A 19180-nucleotide genomic window follows, 5' to 3' on the forward strand; every position below is an offset into this window, starting at 1 on the left:
ACTGAAAGTTCTTTTGGGATCAAGTGCATTAAGTGAATAAATGTAAATGTAAGGTTATCACTTGTCCAAAATAAAAAACTTATAGGGCTCTATCTTGCACCCAGCGCAATTGACTTTGTCCGTGATGCATGTATCATTCGTATTTTGCCCCGGCGCACAGCGGGTTTTTCCCGTCACAGAAGCACGTCGGCAAACTAGGGAATGAACTTGCGCTCCCTGGGTGGTTCAGCGCAAAAAAAGAGGCGTGTTCCAGCGCAAACCATCCCTGATGCTATTTTGCAGTTTCAAAAAACAATTGCGCCACTGACCAGAAAAAAAAAGTTTAAAGTCAGTGGCGCGTTGCGCGTTGTTCATTATGCTATTTTAAGGGCGCATGCTTGACCATAATGTATAGGGTGCACAACGCGCATACACTTTGCTTATCTAATCTACACAGATGCAAGAGTTATTTTTGCAAATCATAAATTGTTACACTTAAAAATATTAATACACGAGATAAGGGGAATCATAGTGGTGAGCATTGTGGTGATAGTTTTTATTTATTCTCATGCAAATAACGATTAAAATATTTTCATAACTTTGTTGTGTGGCTGTATTACGTTTATTTTATGTAAATAATAATTAAAATGTTTTCATAAGAAACCTTAATGTATATGAACTTGATTTGTAAGAGTACTTTGGGGTTGGACCTTGCTTGCGTTTCTTGGGTCCGATTTCAAAGCCCCCAAACCCTTTCAGCGGTGAGGGTGGACGCAGCGATGTCCTCTGCTGGCGTCAGGTCCTGAGGCAGATCCACCTCCCGTTACACGGCGTGCCCGATTTATGCTGGCAAGCGTGGGATTCCCCCGTACAAGGACGTCGGTCTCCTCGGCTGTGAACCGCTCCTGGCGTGCGTCTGGTAAATCCGTCATAATAATAGCAACCCGCCATGGAACTTGCGCCCTTGCGTTTAAAGGGAATGTTGGCTAGCGTTCTGATTGGTTTATTTGACGTTACGCCCAAACCACACCTATGAATAATGAACCTACTTCAGACCAACCCCTTATTGATTTGCGCCCGGCGCAAGAGTTATTTCTCACGCCGGGAAAATAGCAACAGCGCCCAAGATCCGCCCACAAACTCACTTGCGCGTTGCGCTTCGCACTTGCGTTTCAGATCGTTAAAATAGGGCCCATAGTCCTGCATTGACACATTTAGGTACGTATTATCTGAGAAAATTTTGACATGTTTAGTAGTTGACTCATCCAAAAGCTCCTAATAAATCTCTCTTAAGCCCACGCTTAACTGTGGAATGCCGCAGCTTTCACCCAACCCTGACATCACCCTCCTCACGGGGCCACGAGGGTCCACATCCGGTCAGGTGTTCAAGCTTGTGTCGTTCACTATCCAAACGCCGCTGTGTTACACGGACATAGATTAAGGAGACTATTAGTGTCAGAGGCACAACTTCAGGACTGTTGTGCATTTTGGGCTGGATTGCCTCATGGAATGTTGCTCTGGCCGGCCGCCCGGTGTCTTTAAGTCCCATCAGTGCAGATGTTAAAGTGTTTTGGCCACTATACAGAAGTAATTACACTGAAATGCTTGCTCAGGCTTACTCATAGCTCTATTGCACAGCTCGGGTGTGTGTGTAGTTTATAATGCATTTCATATTTTGTAAGCCAAAGCATCTGATATGTCTGTATCTGTTCCAAACTGCACATATATATATATATATATATATATATATATATATATATATATATATATATATATACACACACACACACACACACACACACACACACACACACACACACACACACACACACTCACCTAAAGGATTATTAGGAACACCATACTAATACTGTGTTTGACCCCCTTTCGCCTTCAGAACTGCCTTGCTTCTACTTGGCATTGATTCAACAAGGTGCTGAAAGCATTCTTTAGAAATATTGGCCCATATTGATAGGATAGCATCTTGAAGTTGATGGAGATTTGTGGGATGCACATCCAGGGCAGGAAGCTCCCGTTCCACCACATCCCAAAGATGCTTTATTGGGTTGAGATCTGGTGACTGTGGGGGCCATTTTAGTACAGTGAACTCAAGAAACCAATTTGAAATCATTTGAGCTTTGTGACATGGTGGATTATCCTGCTGGAAGTAGCCATCAGAGGATGAGTACATGGTGATCATAAAGGGATGGACATGGTCAGAAACAATGCTCAGGTAGGCCGTGGCATTTAAACAATGCCCAATTGGCACTAAGGGGCCTAAAGTGTGCCAAGAAAATATCCCCCACACCATTAGACCATTGCATTAATGAGAAATTGAACAGGTGCTCCTAATAATCCTTTAGGTGAGTGTATATAGCTTACATTCAAAGTTCTTTGGCCAGCTTTTTCTGAAACGGGACCAAATATGATTGGGGTTTGGATTTTATTATTTATATTATTATTGTTATTATTATTAACTCTTTTTCTGGCATTAACGAGTTAATTCATCAAAGAAAATGCTTCCCTGCCAATGACGAGTTTTTACGGCAATCCATATTTCCGCTATTATCCAGTAGGTGGCACTCTTACCTACCGAGCCCCTAAGGTGACATTGAAGTAAAAAAATCTAAAGTTTAGTTTCATGTGCTAATGCAAAACCTTCATGTGCAGAATTTTTTTTAAAAGTTTAGTTTTGCGTGCTCACGTGAAACTAAACTTTATTTCATTTTTGCTCCATGTCCCCTTAGGGGCTCCGTACTTACCCAACTTATAACACCGAAACATCCACTGAACAGTAAAAACTCCTTCAAAAAATCTATTATATCAGCTTTTTGCTCAAAATTTTGTATTTTGTAACCTACCCATATCTGAGAGGTAAAAAGAGAACAAATAAAGATAGGATAAAACTTATTTTTAAGCAGAGGGTCTGTTCTTTCATTTGATTTATTGTATGTTTATTTCTTTAAAGGAAAACGTTTTCTGGAAGGCATTAAACTTTTGTGAAAATCATAAAAAATCCTGGGGCTGACTGGCAACTTTGAAAAAAAAAACGCTGGCAGGGAAAGAGTTAATGTACTGTATTATAGTTTATTTAAGGTTTCACCTCTTAGAAATATGTAGAAATATGACCCATCTGTGCAAGCCCAGCAGTGCAAAAGCAGTGGGTTTGATTCCCAGGGATCTCTTTGGATAAAAGCGTCTGCCAAATGCATTAATGCAAATCTAAATGTTTTTGACCGTGACATCTCGTGTGTCATTTTGTGGTCAGGATGCCCAGACTATGGCTGATTGTAAGATGCTGGTTGTTTAGAATTACTTGCCGTTCGGCAGCGGTGCAATGGATGCTGGGTAACCCGCTCCTCCTGTGTTAGAAGAGCACAAATCAAGATGTCATGCTGTAATTAATAATGTCAAGCAGATCTCGCCTAAGAACTAAATAATAGCCTCCCCTCTGTATCGCTGTTTAGTCATCAAACGCTTTTAAATGGGTAATTGGAGACTTCTGCACACTTCACAAATGCCATCTGAAAAGAACCGTGATCGGCCGTCTTTCTCTCTTGCTTAAGGCTCCTCTTTCTGTCTCCGTACTGCTTTCTGCTTTATTTCTTTGCATCGCTCACGTATTCTCTCCTTTGCTTTTTATGGATGCGTTTCGCTGGTTGTTCAAGGTGCAATTAAGCATTTTCCATGTGTGTGAAAATTACAGCTTGGTGTAAATTATTGAATTGCCATTCTGTGGTATTTCGCGCAGGCTTGAGTTTTTCCGTGTGTTCTTTAAAGGTAAAAGGCTTTCAAGGAGATGTTTAATAGAAAACTGAATTGGCTTGCTCTTTTGAAATAATTTTGAATTTATAATGCAAAGTTGTGAATTGGTCCACACAGACCAAAAAACAGGGTTGTCCAGAAATCGGGACATAAGAGTAGACCTTATTTAGCCAATCATACCAGAAGCTATTTTAACATTTGGGTGATTCTCACGAAATCCAGAAAAAATCATTTTCAGCTGCAAATATAAGATTAAGGTCTGAACTTACTATAAGCATTATTTTTAGAGGATTTAAAAAATATTTCCTATAGAATTATTTACATTTTTCAGATTATCATTATCAAAAATGATCATTACCGCAACATGATATTTCATTAAATATATGCATTTACAAACTCATGTTTCGGTAATGAGAACTAAAAAGTTGTCTATGTACAAACAAAATTTCAACTTTTATCTGGAGAGAAAAAATAAGAACTCTTTATCTGGTAGCCATCTTGAGTGTCACAGTTAATTATGTCTCTTCCAACAATTTTTTTTTAAAATGTTAGTTTCTTGAGGGCTTAAACAATGATTGAAAATTGTTGCGGAGGATGAGAAAATGTTTCTTGCACACATTTATATTCCTTATTATTGTCTCTACATTTACCAATGATCACCAAATATCACATGTTTTTTACTGCAAATGGTTTATAGTATAACATGCACTGAAGCTTTTTATTTTTTAGATTTTTAATTATAAATATTTCCATGTCAAAGAACCCAAATCAAGTCACGTTGAACGTGTTGCGGTAATGAAAATGTTTCCCTTAAATGTGGAAAAAACAACAAAATTGATTTGTATGATGTCCATTTGAAATCATGTGCAAAATAGTACATGAAAAGATGTTTTTAACTGTATGCTTCTTATTTTGATAGCATTTACTTTGCATTTTCATAACACATCATAAGTCTATTTTTGCGAGAATCACCCACTTGTGACCCTGGACCACAATACCGGTCATAAGTTGCACGGTTATATTTGTAGCAATTGGCCAACAATACATTGTATGGGACCATTATCTGTTTAAATACCAAAAATCTTTAGGATATTGAGTAAAGATCATGTTCCATGTGATATTTTGTAAATTTACTCTACCGTATTAATTTTCATTAGTAATGTGTGTTGCTCAATATTTAGATTCCAGATTTTCAGTTGTATCTCAGCCGAATATTGTCCTATCCTAACAAACCATACAGTAATGGAAAGCTTATTTACCCAGCTTTTTATTGAAAGATGATATATAAACTTCAATTTCAAAAAATGTACCCCTTATGACTAGTTTTGTGGTTCAGGGTCACATTATTTATATAGTGCTCTTCACAGTTTTGCATTGTTAAAAAGCAGCTTTACAGTAAGTACTTATTTGTAAAGACTTTCTGAATTATCCACAAGGGAAAAAAAGAAATTATAAAAATGATAGAATATGTGATATTATTGGGAACGCCAGTTTTATAGTTTTATCTCTCTCTCTCTCTCTCTCTCATCTCTCCTCTCTCTCTCTCTTCTCTCTCTCTCTCCTCTCTCTCTCTCTCTCTCTCATCTCTCTCTCTCTCTCTCTCTCCTCTCTCTCTCTCCCTCTCTCTCTCCATCTCCCTCTCTCTCTCTCTCTCTCTCTCTCTCTCTCTCTCTCTCTGCAGGAGTGTGCTGGGGAGCCTCTGTTCATGCTTTACTGTGCTATAAAACAACAAATGGAAAAAGGGCCCATAGATGCCATCACAGGAGAGGCGAGATACTCCCTGAGCGAAGACAAGCTCATCCCGACAGCAGATCGACTACAAGCAGCTGGTCAGTGTTCCCATGGTTACGCCCCACACATATCCCATAATCCCTCTTTCCTCCTCCAGGACTCTTTGAAGGAGCTTGTTTAACCAAACCTAAGTGTTTGACTTCAGCTTAAATATACATTTAGAGAAACTAGAGATGCATAAAGATTAACGTTTTGTGTACATCATATTTTGTGTGTGAACTGTGTATAATAACTTTGTGTAGATAAATGCACACACATGCATGTATATACATTTGTATATTTATGTATAATTTATATTAAATATAAATACTTAATATATAAATATATATTTTTTTCTTAAAATTATACATGCATGTGTGCATATTTATATATACAAAATTATTATACACCAATTCACACACATATGATGTAAACAAAAACTTTTATTCTGCAATAGATGAATCACGATTAATCGGTATGCCATCCCTATAGAAACATAACCACACTAGTACACTTGGTCTCTCTTTACATTGGGTGTTAAAGTCATAGTTGATCTAATCATCTAATTTTGTTATACCAAACCGGTTTTGAACCCTTGTTTAAATGCAAAGTAGATGGTCTATGCATGCTGTTTGGTACTTATAAAGCCTTCATTAGCATTTACACTATAAATGCAATAGGGTCATGTGCGTTTCCAATTACGTCCAAAATGTGCTGACATATCACATTTTTATAATGACGGAAACAAATCGGATCGTTTATCACGACACAAATCCACACAAAGCCGAAGTTCTCAGTTTATCCAACAGACAGCGTAGAAACCGACGCTGATTTATCCTTTGCTCCTAGATGTGCATTTAAAAACGTCTTACACAAAAGATCGGGTAATGCACAGCCACCTGTTTCACCCGAGAGCAGAAATAACCGTACAAATCAGAGTCGACGCGCCGGGCATATTTACTGTCTCTACTGGCCGAGCATTGATTTTGAATGGAACAATACGACGAGCTGACCGATGAATGAGCTTTAATTTATGGCTCCTCAGTGGTAGTTAAAGCTACAGTATAAGAACAGCCCCATCAATTCCACAGTATTCAGAATAGATCAGCTTAAGGAGATCAATATGTAGCACAGTTATTCAGCAGTCTTGGCTGTCGATCCTCATGAAAGGCCCGTAGGGGACACCTGGAAAGGTCAGACTCACCTGTGTGCATGGAGTATATGGGCATGTTTATTAAGGGTGTAAATATTTGCTCTCAATAGGATTTGATTGTGATTCTTCACTAAATGATACGAAGCATAATGAATTATTATTCCAGTCCTGATCGATGGATACAGCGTCCCAGCTGTGCTACAGATCTCGATCTACAGCTATGATATGCAACACCTGTTAACCTACCGTGTGCATAACCGCACAGCACCGATAAGAGTTTTAATGAACATCTTAACGCGATTAAGTCCTTACTCTGATTATCGGAAAAAAAATACATTATTGGTGCACATGTAAACATAATGATCGAAACCCGAATAATATCTGTGTGTGTGCTTAAGTCACCTTTACACCTTCCAACCCGTTTGCTCACACGTACAGCAGGAGATGAGCTCTGATTCTTACTCTGTTAATTGTTCATAAACCCTCATTTCCTCCCGAGTTTAGAGTTTCAAACTGATCCAGTTCTTTAACCAGAGCCGGGCACCCTAAATATAGCTGAAGAAATGATATCATTTACTGTGTAATTGGGTTTCAATAGCAAACTCCTCACGGCTAGAAGAATGACACCAGTAACAGCTGCATTATTTTAATCACACAATTAACGCACACAAAGGTCCTCTCATGAATTTATATGGGCTGCATACAGATATATGAAATGATCGGGTTCATACGGTCGACTCTTTGACACGGTTCACACAGAGCTGTTATTTGTATTTGTTATAGTGGGATATGCTAAGATTTATTAATGCTACAGGCACTGTAAATAATCTGATGTAGATTCAGCAGTATGTCATTTTTTTATGTATTGCAGAATTGTAAAATGCACCTTTCTTTATGAAGATATACTGTAGCAGCTACTGTATGGTGTTTTGATGGAAATGTCTGTGGTTGATACTTTTTAGTATTACTTACCACAAGTTAATCGACCTCATGCTCATCTCAAGAGAACCTACACTCTTAGAAAGTATGCGTTATCTTTTTGTGTTAAGTTTTTAACACATTATGTGTAATTTTAACACATTATGTGTCATTTTGTGTTAAAAGTAACACAAAATGTGTTGTTTCAATAATAACACAGAGATGGGTGGATTTTGGGACAACGCATTTAGTGATTTGTCCCAGAATCAACGCTAATGTGTTGTTTTAAACACATCCGTTCAAGGAGTATATAGAGTAGTATTACATCCTTCATATCTCCAAAGAGTCTTTAGTTTTATCAGATTTATAAAAGACAGATCAGCTCTAGCGATTGTCCAGCGGGCAGAGCGAGCCGCAAGCAAGCAACACACACAAAACATCATCCCACTATCTCTGGGTAACCAGTCCCTCCAGAAAAACTGATTTATTTCGATTTATTTTGCATCATAATCAGCCAAAGTCTGCATATTTATGCGGGGCATTTTTTCAAATATGCTGCACTTTCGCAGCATAAATTGCAGATTTCCATGCGCAAAATATGCGGGGCTTGCATGATTTTTGTAGCAAAAATCGCATATATCTTAGCAGAAAGTTGAAAAATGTTGCATTTACCTCACACAAGTGCAACCATGTACCCTTTTGCCATGGGAACGATATGAAGTAACGTGATTATGTGACGTGAACATCATTGAAAAGCTGCAAACATTTTTTGCAAGTTCCCGCAGTTTTTGCAATTTCCCGCAATTTCATTGCATAAAATCTCGCATATTCCATCGCATTTTTTAAGAAAACTTGCCGCAAGATCAAGGATTTTTGCCTGCAAGAATCACAAAAAAAACTCTCTGCTTTTTTTGAAAGGACTGGATAACTTATGATTCACTACATGTTAATTTCGTTCACATTATATGCATAACAGAATGCCCATAAAAGGAATATGGGGTCAATGATGCATAACGGGTACCCATGTTCGAAAAAAACTTTCCGAAACTTGTACAAAAGAGGAGGCGTGAGTTTGGCCTAGAAATACTCCATCACATGCTCAACATCTTTTTTGACACTTTGCATTTGTTTAGCATGAGGACTACAACTCTTAAACTGGGTTAATAAGTCAGAATGCATGGAATGGCATTACCTTACTTTACTTTAGTAATGAAACAAATGCTGTCACATTGATTTGGGATCAGATGAAATATTATAACATTGATAAACTGTACACACAGCTTTAAGTTTCTCTGTTATTTTCAGATGAGTCATGAATCTGACGGATCAATCGCTTCACGCAGTTTGTTTTTATAGATCAGTGACCGTTTGATCAAAACCTGCACATTTCACATATTTTGAACATCACTTTATAGGGGGATAAATATTTCACCATTGACAGAACAGTTAAACTTGAGATGACTGTTATGATAAATCAAGCCGAAGCCGGGTACACGATCTAGATTAATCTTTAATACACCGGCACATCCGAGTGAAATAAAACTTCCAGTCTCACTGCGTAAAATCTTGATCTTTACACACCATTTTAAGGCCAGCTGTATGTTTATGTGTGCATATTAGATTTCAATAGAGATTTGATGGTGATGGTCATCTTGTCTGTCAGTTTGGTGTTAAAGTCTCTCGCTCTCTCTCTCTCTCTCTCTCTCTCTCTCTCTCTCTCTCTCTCTCTCTCTCTCTCTCTCTCTCTCTCTCTCTCTCTCTCTCTCTCTCTCTCTCTCTCTCTCTCTCTCTCTCTCTCTCTCTCTCTCTCTCTCTCTCTCTCTCTCTCTCTCTCTCTCTCTCTCTCTCTCTCTCTCAGACACTCATGTGTATTCCTCCAGAAGGGGAGGCAGGTACGGAGGTCCCTGTTAAGGTGTTGAACTGTGACACAATCACTCAGGTGAAGGACAAACTGCTAGACGCTGTGTACAAAGGCATCCCGTATTCGCAACGACCACAGGCCGACGACATGGACCTTGGTAAATAACTTTCATTTTTATTTACGCATTTTGGCAAACGCTTTTTTACCCGAACTCCAATTTGGTCCGTTGCTTGATTTATTTTCCTTGGTTATCTGAAGAAGACACCAAGGTAATCGTGTAAATGTGCATTCAAAATTGATAGACAGGTGTTTCTCAACGAAAATTAACCTATCGCCCGCCACACAATGTTGCAAGCGTTCTTGTCAAACAGAGGACGGTTTGGAAAAGGAGTCGATGCATACATGCAAAATAGTTTGGGTCAATAGCTTGAGTCCGTTCAGCAAAAACACATTCCTTTTAAATTAACGTAGACCCGATGTCGCTATTATTATACCCGACCCGTGTCCGAGGCACACGTGAAACTTTTAGACCTGAACACGCTCGGTCAGACATCGGGTTTTCAGATCTAAGTGGACCCGTAAAAACCTCAACCTACAACCTTTTGCACTGCTGATGCCGTACTTTACCCAACTGAGCTACATTGGTATGAATGTTTTAGAAAAGCATTCGAGTCATAAATGTAACATGAAATCAAAACTTCTGCTGTGGAAAAGTACGAGGAACATTACAAAACTAATCCAGATCATCTTTATTGTCATGCAGAATGGCGACAGGGTCGACTGACCAGAATCATCTTGCAAGACGAAGACGTCACCACAAAGATCGAGAGCGACTGGAAGAGATTAAACACGCTGGCACACTATCAGGTTGGGCAACATTTCCTGGCAGCTGCTCTAATATTATACACAAACATCGTAATAAACATTGCAGCTTTTCTATTATGAGCTTTATGTCTATCAAAAACAGACTTCCAAATAATATTAATAGTTCTGTTTTTTCCATTTCAGGTGACAGATGGATCTTTGGTGGCTCTGGTTCAGAAGCAAGTCTCCGCTTACAACATCGCCAACTCCTTCACGTTCACTCGCTCACTCAGTCGATACGGTAAGCCACACGATCCTTGGATTTTGCCGTGTTTGTCGAGCGTATCATGAGGACTTACGGTATTTTGTGTCACAGCGAGTGTTGAATGTCTGATAGGGATACTGAATCTGTTGTCGTCTGTCGTTGATGGGTTTTAAACCCTTTGAACAGTTTTTGGCCCTCGTGGATGTACTTCCACTGCGGAAGCTATGTCCAATTACTGTATACACTAAGGAGGATCTGTTTGTTGTATTAGTTTATGTAGACAAGTACACTTGTACGTAGTATGCAGCTTGAAAAGCTCTTTAATAAGTGAAACTGTAACTTCAAAGGCGGCAGACAGGTGGAAAAAACATATTTCATTTCAAGTCCATTAATTTCATCAGAATTCACAGCAGCGTTGAACAGAAAAGGATTCCTGTTGCCCTCCAGATTTTTTGTTAAGAGCATACAGTACAATAACAGGGGCTGACTTCGCCAAATCCTGACCCTTTCATTTAGCTCATTGGAATTTGGAAAATGGTTATTGAACGAAAGCTATTAAAAACACCGAGATGCACCGAGATATCTAAAAAACAGTGCTTTCCTAAGAAATGCATTCATATTTATTGTATCGTTTTGGTTTAGAGAGTCTCTTAAGGACATCCAGTAGTCCAGACAGTCTGCGGTCCAGAGCTCCCATGATCACTCCAGACCAGGAGACGGGAACCAAACTCTGGCACCTGGTGAAAAACCACGAGCACGCAGACCAACGCGAGGGCGACCGCGGGAGCAAGATGGTGTCTGAGATTTACCTTACACGCTTACTTGCTACAAAGGTATGTAAACATCGAGCACAACATGAAAAAAAATATGTTAATTTAGTTTAATTTACATTTAATATTAATCCTTCACAAACAATGTTATCAGATTTTCATTTTGGTAAAATCACTTTATTCAAAGATATTGGATGTAACAAGATTAAGCACTGATATGGGGAAAATGCAACACTCAGTATAGCCGCTCTGGTGCCAGAAGTCCCGCCTTTCATGTTAAAAGAACCAATCATCAATCGATACAGACTGCAGATTGTTTGTGGGAGGGTCTCTGTACAAGGTTATAAATAAAGGGGCGACCTTCCGCACCCTCTTGAAGTGACTTAAACTGCACTTCAACTGGCCACTAGAGACACGCTTCAAAAGATTGACCAATTAGATGTTAAAATGCCCAACTTTAAAGCAAAAAAATATGTTTTACAGCCTGGTACAAAGAGTGGGTTTGGTTTAGATAGCTAATTTTGCCCTTTGTGACTACTGTATGGGGACGAATTATTTTGTAACTCCTATGTTTGAATTATATTAAGTCCTAAAGTTCTGCATAATTAAGGGCGTGGCCACTTGAGTGACAGATGGATTGGCTGTAGAGTTAAGTGGGTGTGGTTTCAGCAACCAGGCACCTCAGCTCCACCCACATTCCCATTTTTGGTTATCTTACTTTGGGGTTCAAAAATGGAAACCACTGGTGATGTTAAGGACACAACATCTTTGGTTATAATGCACAGCCTTTGATTTAAAAAATATTGTTTGCAGCAGCAATGTAAAATTTCTTAAACACAGGGTTCCCATGGGTGTTTGAAATCCTTGAAAGATTGTGAATCTGGGGGGAAACTCAAGGCCCTGGGAAGTTTTTGAAAATATACATACATTTACAGGTCTTTAAAAGAGCTTGAATCTAATTTATGCAATAAGTTTTCTGGAAAAAATCCATATTATTCCCTGTGTAGTGTAGGATAATATCATATAAACATTCTAGACTTTTTAAGCACACGTGCTAAACTGTTCGCTTTATGCTTATATCTTCTGTATGTGAATGTTGATTTTGATGAAAATGTTTGCATAGTTGTGTTTGACACATGAAAACGTCTCAGTTTACGTATGTAATGTTGTTCCCTGAGAAGGGAACAAGACGCTGTGTCTCCCTTGCCATACTTCCTGTGTCCCTGTAACGCCGTCTTTGGCAATATTTCAGATAGTGATATACTTCCTGGCTCCCGCGTCACCCTGTCTTTGTCGTTAAGCCTCACCATTGGTTGAATTTGATATACACATTCAGACACACTTACCCCTGGAGGCGTCCCCAAAGTGTCACCACAGTGACACAGCACAAGTTCCCTCGAAAGGGAACTGTAACAATATATCTTAAAAGGTAACACAATGTTACCTTGCTCTCACTTGAAATGTGTCCCCATATTTAGTCCTTGAATTTGAGGGTATTGGACCTGGAAAGTCCTTGAAAGGTCCTTGCATTTGAAGTTAACTAAGGTGTGGGAACCCTGTAAATGTTTATATGCATTATAGACATTTAAATACGTTCTCTACTAGACATATTTTCATTCATATGGCCTTGAAAGTAATTGATTAGGTATGTACTGTTAATTGCTACGAGTTCAACTCATATTTACATGTTGGCTGCTTCATGATGGCCGGTAGCGTATCTTTAACCTGCTTTTAGTTTAAACTAAATTTGAATAATTTAAAAAACTTTATTGCTACAACAACTTTTTTAATTTTTCAATACCATCTGTAAAAAAAACTTAAAACAGACCTGCAATATGTGAATGTTATGTTATTGTTTGGTTTTGCAGGGCACGCTGCAGAAGTTTGTGGACGATCTGTTTGAGACGGTGTTCAGTACGGCCCATCGCGGCAGTGCTCTTCCGCTGGCCATCAAATACATGTTTGATTTCCTGGACGAGCAGGCAGATAAACGTCAGATCACCGACCCGGACGTACGGCACACCTGGAAGAGCAACTGGTGAGATCCCGAGCGATTCCTGTCTTTGACCTCATTTCCTGTAACAAACGATGAAGCCCTACTGGGTTGGCAGTTCAATTCTAGTTTGATAAATGCAAGAAGCTCTCGGTGCGATTAGACAATAACGCATATCGGCACGATTCAAAACTAACCACCATGACTTAAAAGCTTTTTGGTTTATTTTGGATGTGATCACATTTCTTTGTCTCTGTCACAGCCTTCCTCTGCGGTTTTGGGTCAATGTGATCAAAAACCCTCAGTTTGTTTTCGACATCCATAAGAACAGCATCACGGATGCCTGTCTGTCTGTGGTGGCCCAGACCTTTATGGATTCGTGTTCGACGTCTGAACATCGCCTGGGCAAAGACTCTCCTTCGAACAAGCTCCTTTACGCTAAAGACATCCCCAACTATAAGAGCTGGGTGGAGAGGTGAGGAAATCAAACTTTGATGCTTCAATCACGAATATTAAATATCATAAAATATAAGATAATATTACATTATTTTGCACTTTGTAATGTATTATAGTATAACCAGGATTTTTATATGAATCTGTTTTCAAGATATTACCGAGACATCAGCAAGATGCCAAGTATTAGCGATCAGGACATGGACGCCTATCTGGTAGAGCAGTCTCGTCTCCATGGCAACGAGTTCAACACACTGAGCGCGCTCAGTGAACTCTATTTCTACATCAACAAGTACAAGGAAGAGGTGAGACTCCGACTATTTATTCTCAGTTGAACACGTATACGTATATCAAGTATCTGGAGGGGTTGGAAAAACAAGTCAACAAGCTTGGGTTTTTCATGTTGATAAATCTCAAGAGCATGTTCAGGCGAGTACGGAAGGGGTGTCACTCTCATTTAAACAGAAGTGTGTGTGAACAAAAGTCCAAAGCAGAACCGACACCGCATTTGCTTCTGCCATCAAAGCGTGTCTGTACTCGTGACTGGTGGCGTATAACTGGTTTAAAGATGCACATGAGATTTGAATTGAATTGCAAATGTTGTTTCTGTATTAGCGGTTTGATCTTGATGAATGTGTGGCGCGATATCTGATGAGGTCGTTTATCATTGTCATTACGAGCTCTACCGAGCGTCTCCGACTCTCGCGCTCAGAAAGATGTAGAATATTGAATTATTACACGGGTTCGGCCCTCAGTTAATGGCCTCTCTCTTTCTCCCGTACAGATTTTGACAGCACTGGACAGAGACGGCTATTGCCGCAAACACAAGCTACGACACAAACTGGAACAAGCCATTAACCTGATGTCTGGCAGCAGTTGAGGATAGTGAATGATGGGACGGGAGAGGAGGTTGAGCGTTCGGGGGTTGGGGAGGGTTGACATCGGACAGACTGATTCATGGTAGAAGATCCGCAGCTCGTGCTAGCATGAGGCGAGGCTAAAACACTGGACAATCAAAAGAAACCACAGCACAGCATACGAAGCCCAATGTTTTTCCGGACCAGAACCCGTACGCCCAAACGCCCCGCTTCCTAATGCCTCGGCTCAGCCTTGAGAAACCTCTGTCCTGCGCTGACCTCTCTTCACACATTGCTCGCGTCGAAGCAACTGCCTGACAAACTTTTATCAAACACAGATCGGACTACTGTGGATCAGACACATTCCAATGAGAAAGGTGCACGTGCTGTTGGAAGCTCCCGGAATGCCGAGATGGTGCCATGGAAAAATAGCCGCAGAAATTAATTCCTCATATTGACAAGATTCAAGATTTCTGGAACATTCGTGTGCGGGTGCGTTTATGGCAAAAAAATGACCAAATGTTGGAGAGAACTGCATTATGGGTAGTGTTGAGGCTGGGCAGAATGAGAGGAACCTTCACGTCCTCATCTCGAAAATGCCATAGACGTATAAAAGCGCCTTTTTCTGTCTTTTATTCTTTCTTTCTTGTGATTTTGGGGGCCAAATGGACCTCTTCTGGAGAAGAGGTATGGATCAGCATCTTTTGATCATTTCTGTCGCATCCGGAAATGACACTCGAACCCTTGCCGACGTGTATCCCCGGGAAAGGCATTCATCCTAAATTGGAGGCCTTTTTCCTCCTTGTACCCTCCTGCGCTATTTGCTTTTTTGTACACCGCTGTGTTACTGTGAGTTTTGGAGTGTTTACTCTGATTTCTGTGGTCCAAGATTGCGTCGCTGAGGACCGAGTGCTGTCCTTCGGTCAGGCATCTTTAATGTAGTAAAACCATCTAGAGCAATAACTCTCAAATAATCCTGCAAGCCATGAGTTTTAAGTTCAAATTCACTGTCCTGACTCAAAATTCCAAGCGTTCGTTAGCGGATACGTGCAGTTACGCCTAATTTTCGCCATTGTCCCGTTGTTCTGTCGAAACGTATTCACAATGCCAAGCACAACGAAAGGGCGACTGCTCAACTCGCTGATTGTTTTGTTGCCGTTTTAACAGGCCGATGCAATTTTTGACATTGTAGAGTAGCCGTAGGATTTCACAAATCTCGTACAAAGTCGTCCGCATAAACCTTACTGATGGGGTTTCTGCTTCATTGAATATGGAGATTGTATCCAATCTGTCTGTATACACAAACAACAAGGCCTTAAGTCATTTCCTCCTATCTCTGAAATGGGTTTCTTGATCTTTGCGACAGCAGTGCTGCCCTCTGCTGTCACGGAGGTAAACTGCAAACCGTCGGTTTTACTCCAGGTACTCTATCTAGGTGGGAGCTTGAATCGAAATAAATATATAAAATATTCTCTGTTTTCTATTCCTTGCTGTTTGTGGTTCTGAGTTCTGCCCTGTTTAACTGCGTATCGATTGTGTTTTTGAGTAAAGTTACAAACAGAATGTAAAGCATGACACATTTATACACGTTCCCCTTTCAAACGCAAACAATCTTCAGAAGATCAAAGCCAGGGCTACAGGGAGATCTATTTGTTTTCTATACAATCTTGAAAGTATATTCATTTTAGACTTTAGCAAGGTCGGTTCAGGCAAATAAACATCCACCAAAGCATTCATAATATGGGATAAAACGGTAGTGAAATCCATTGGGGCCTTATTAGTTATACTTTGAGTTTGAATGTAGATATTTAATGATCATTACACTTTGAACAACATAAGAAGTATGAACATTATTTTTTGATGTTAAACATTATTTTCTTTATTTTGATTTGTTCCTTTTATAGATTTTTAATTTGGTCTAGATGTGGCATTATCAAAAGCCCCATTTTTGTTTATCTCAAGGCTGAAATGGTTGAAATATGAGGACAGGTTGTTCTCAACTAAATGTGGGACTCATTTGCACATGAAAAAAAGTTTTTGGATGATAATTAAGCAGTATCCTTTTGAAAATTTGCTTTTTTGGGTGGGGGAATGGGGTCATCTCATGAATCTGGCTCATCATCGGCACTCTTGCAACACGATACGTATCCGTCAGGAATAGTTTGCCAGAGCTGCGCAGTCAGCAGCGCAGGTGTCGTCTGGACAAACCACTCTCAAAATTAAACACAATTATAAATCTACTTAAAAAGACGGAAAAATAAATATCAGTGCTTAGATTTTGATTTAGCACCCACATCTTCAGGTTTACATCAGATACTGTGAGTTAAGCCAAACATACTGTGGGGGAAATGAACTTAGCTTGGTTGCGACCATTCGTAAACGTAACGTTTTTTAAGTTAAGCGCAACTGCCCAATATGGGGTGTATTTGGATAGACCGGTCGAGAGCTAGTGACGCCTCGGCCGATAGCCATATATCAGATATCGCTTTCATACAGCAGAACTCAGAGCCAAATGAGGCGCTTTGCGTTTTATTTCGTCACGTGGTGAAACGGCATATTATTAAAAGCACCTGTAACTTGTGAGAAAGAGGAAGGAGCGAGTGAAAAAATAACTGTGGTGTTTTTTTCAGTAGATACAGTAGAAGAAAATGTCTGTTTTAGATTCATAACTACATTTCAGTCAGTGTTGTACTTATAAAAGAAGAAAAAAAAACATTTTGTCTCAGATGAATTACTTCTAATTTATTTGTCGGTTTGTCTCTTTATCCCAAATGTTTTAATCGATTTTATTGTAACAGACTTGTTTACAGTTTCAGAAATATATGGAGTTTATTAATGTGTCTGAAGATCTTTGTGACTGAATGAATGACTGGTTATTGGGCAACTGCATTGCCTAGTCCTTAATTCTATATAAATATATAAATATATTTTGTATAATTATTGGACTGAAATGTTTTTTTATTATTTGTTTAAATTATTGTTTTAAGTTGGTTTTTATTTGTTGAAGGTATGAGAATGAGTCTGAAACGCTGGCTGCAATGAAGTGTTTTGTATATATTTGCATCTTTTTTTTACTCGGTGCGAAGTTTTTTGAAAGATTGGATTCTAACTTAATGTTCAAAGGACAAGCATGGTGTTTTTTATTTTGTTTCGTTTTTTTCTTTTTACATTTTGCCGATTAAAAGATATGTGGATGATGCTGTATATTTCTTGAATGTTTTTTTTTTTTTGTATATATAATCATCTGCAAGGACTATTTTGTCTCAAGAGCTTGATGTTTTCATTCAAATAAAGACAAGTGTCTTGGTGAAATCTACAATTTGCACCTGCTGTCGTGAGACAAACTTTCAAGTCTTTTTGATTGTGTGCCTACAGTAGATTCAAAAATAATTACATGTAACTCGTAGGCAGTGTTGGGGGTAATGCATTACAAGTAACGCGCATTGCATAATAATATTACTTTTCTGAAATAACGAGTAAAGTAACGCATTACTTTATAAATGTACACGTTAATATTTGCGTTACTTTTTCAAAATGAATTCATTTGATTAAAAAAAATTATGTACTGAATTAAACTAAACATAGTCACATTATGCACATTATGCATACACGCCTGTTTGGGAACCGTTTGAGTGGCAGGCCAGAGCTCGACATTTTTGTGATGAAATATGCAATATCTGAATGCAGAACTTTTCAGTCATAAAAAACACCTGCAAGGCCTGAAAGAGATCAAGCCTCAGCCAAGAAAAAGTAATCCAAAAGTAACTAAAAAGTAACTTAAGCATTACTTTCCATGAAAAGTAATTAAGTAACACAATTAGTTTAATATTGTAAGGCATTGAAAGTAATAGATATACATCACACTAAGGTACAGGTAAACATGACTTGTCCCAGGTGTATAACCCTACAAGATGCACGCTAACAGATTTGTGTTGAAGTTGTCTTGTTTGTGTCTCTGTTAATTTGGACTGATCAGATCAAAGATGTTTAGTCACCGGGCAATGGTGCCAAGCAGTACAGAAATCTCAGTCTTCAGGTAATTAGAAAATGACAGTAAATATTCATGCAGTAGTTTACATATTTTTTGCTTAGCCAGCCTTTTTGGGAAGGAATTTATTGGGGGTCAGGTCAAGTTAACATAATCCCTGTTCATTCTCAACTCAACACGATGCTGTCAATATCTTTGATTGCTTATTTTGAGAAAAATAACATGTCATTATTTAAAGCAGAAATTAATCGACCTTTTCAACCAAAGATGCAGAAGGGGTTGTGGGGAAATTCAATCATTTATATAAGGTTTATGTTATTGTTGTATAAGGGATCATGTACAACCTGCCTCTGCTTTGCATCAAGATCATCCTGAAGACGTTTCCCAGCAAGCAACAGCCATCATTTCACCATCTAGGTTAATTATAGCCCCAGTTGTCTGGCTATGAGTAACCCACTTTTAGCCAAAATTAACCTGAATTTGGTTACATTGCTAAAATAAATAACATGTGAGATGTCTGATATTCCACCATGTAAGTCAACAGTGATAACAAGGTGTTTGCTTTCATGCATTCATTCATTTCATATTATTTTTGGGCTATTGTTAG

General features: G+C 39.0%; 1 protein-coding gene across 1 annotated transcript in view; it reads left to right on the forward strand.

Moving 5' to 3' along the window:
- Positions 1 to 16833, forward strand: part of plxna3 (plexin A3) — a 181298-nt gene extending 164465 nt beyond the window's left edge. The window contains 10 exon segments of the mRNA XM_073816195.1: positions 5423 to 5542; positions 5544 to 5570; positions 9441 to 9600; positions 10207 to 10310; positions 10452 to 10548; positions 11155 to 11345; positions 13151 to 13320; positions 13538 to 13750; positions 13883 to 14033; positions 14513 to 16833. Of these exon segments, the coding sequence (XP_073672296.1) occupies positions 5423 to 5542; positions 5544 to 5570; positions 9441 to 9600; positions 10207 to 10310; positions 10452 to 10548; positions 11155 to 11345; positions 13151 to 13320; positions 13538 to 13750; positions 13883 to 14033; positions 14513 to 14608 (1329 nt within the window). The 3' untranslated portion in view covers positions 14609 to 16833.
- The last annotated feature ends 2347 nt before the right edge of the window (positions 16834 to 19180 follow it).

Source organism: Paramisgurnus dabryanus, chromosome 11, assembly GCF_030506205.2.
Source record: "Paramisgurnus dabryanus chromosome 11, PD_genome_1.1, whole genome shotgun sequence".
Taxonomy (NCBI): domain Eukaryota; kingdom Metazoa; phylum Chordata; class Actinopteri; order Cypriniformes; family Cobitidae; genus Paramisgurnus; species Paramisgurnus dabryanus.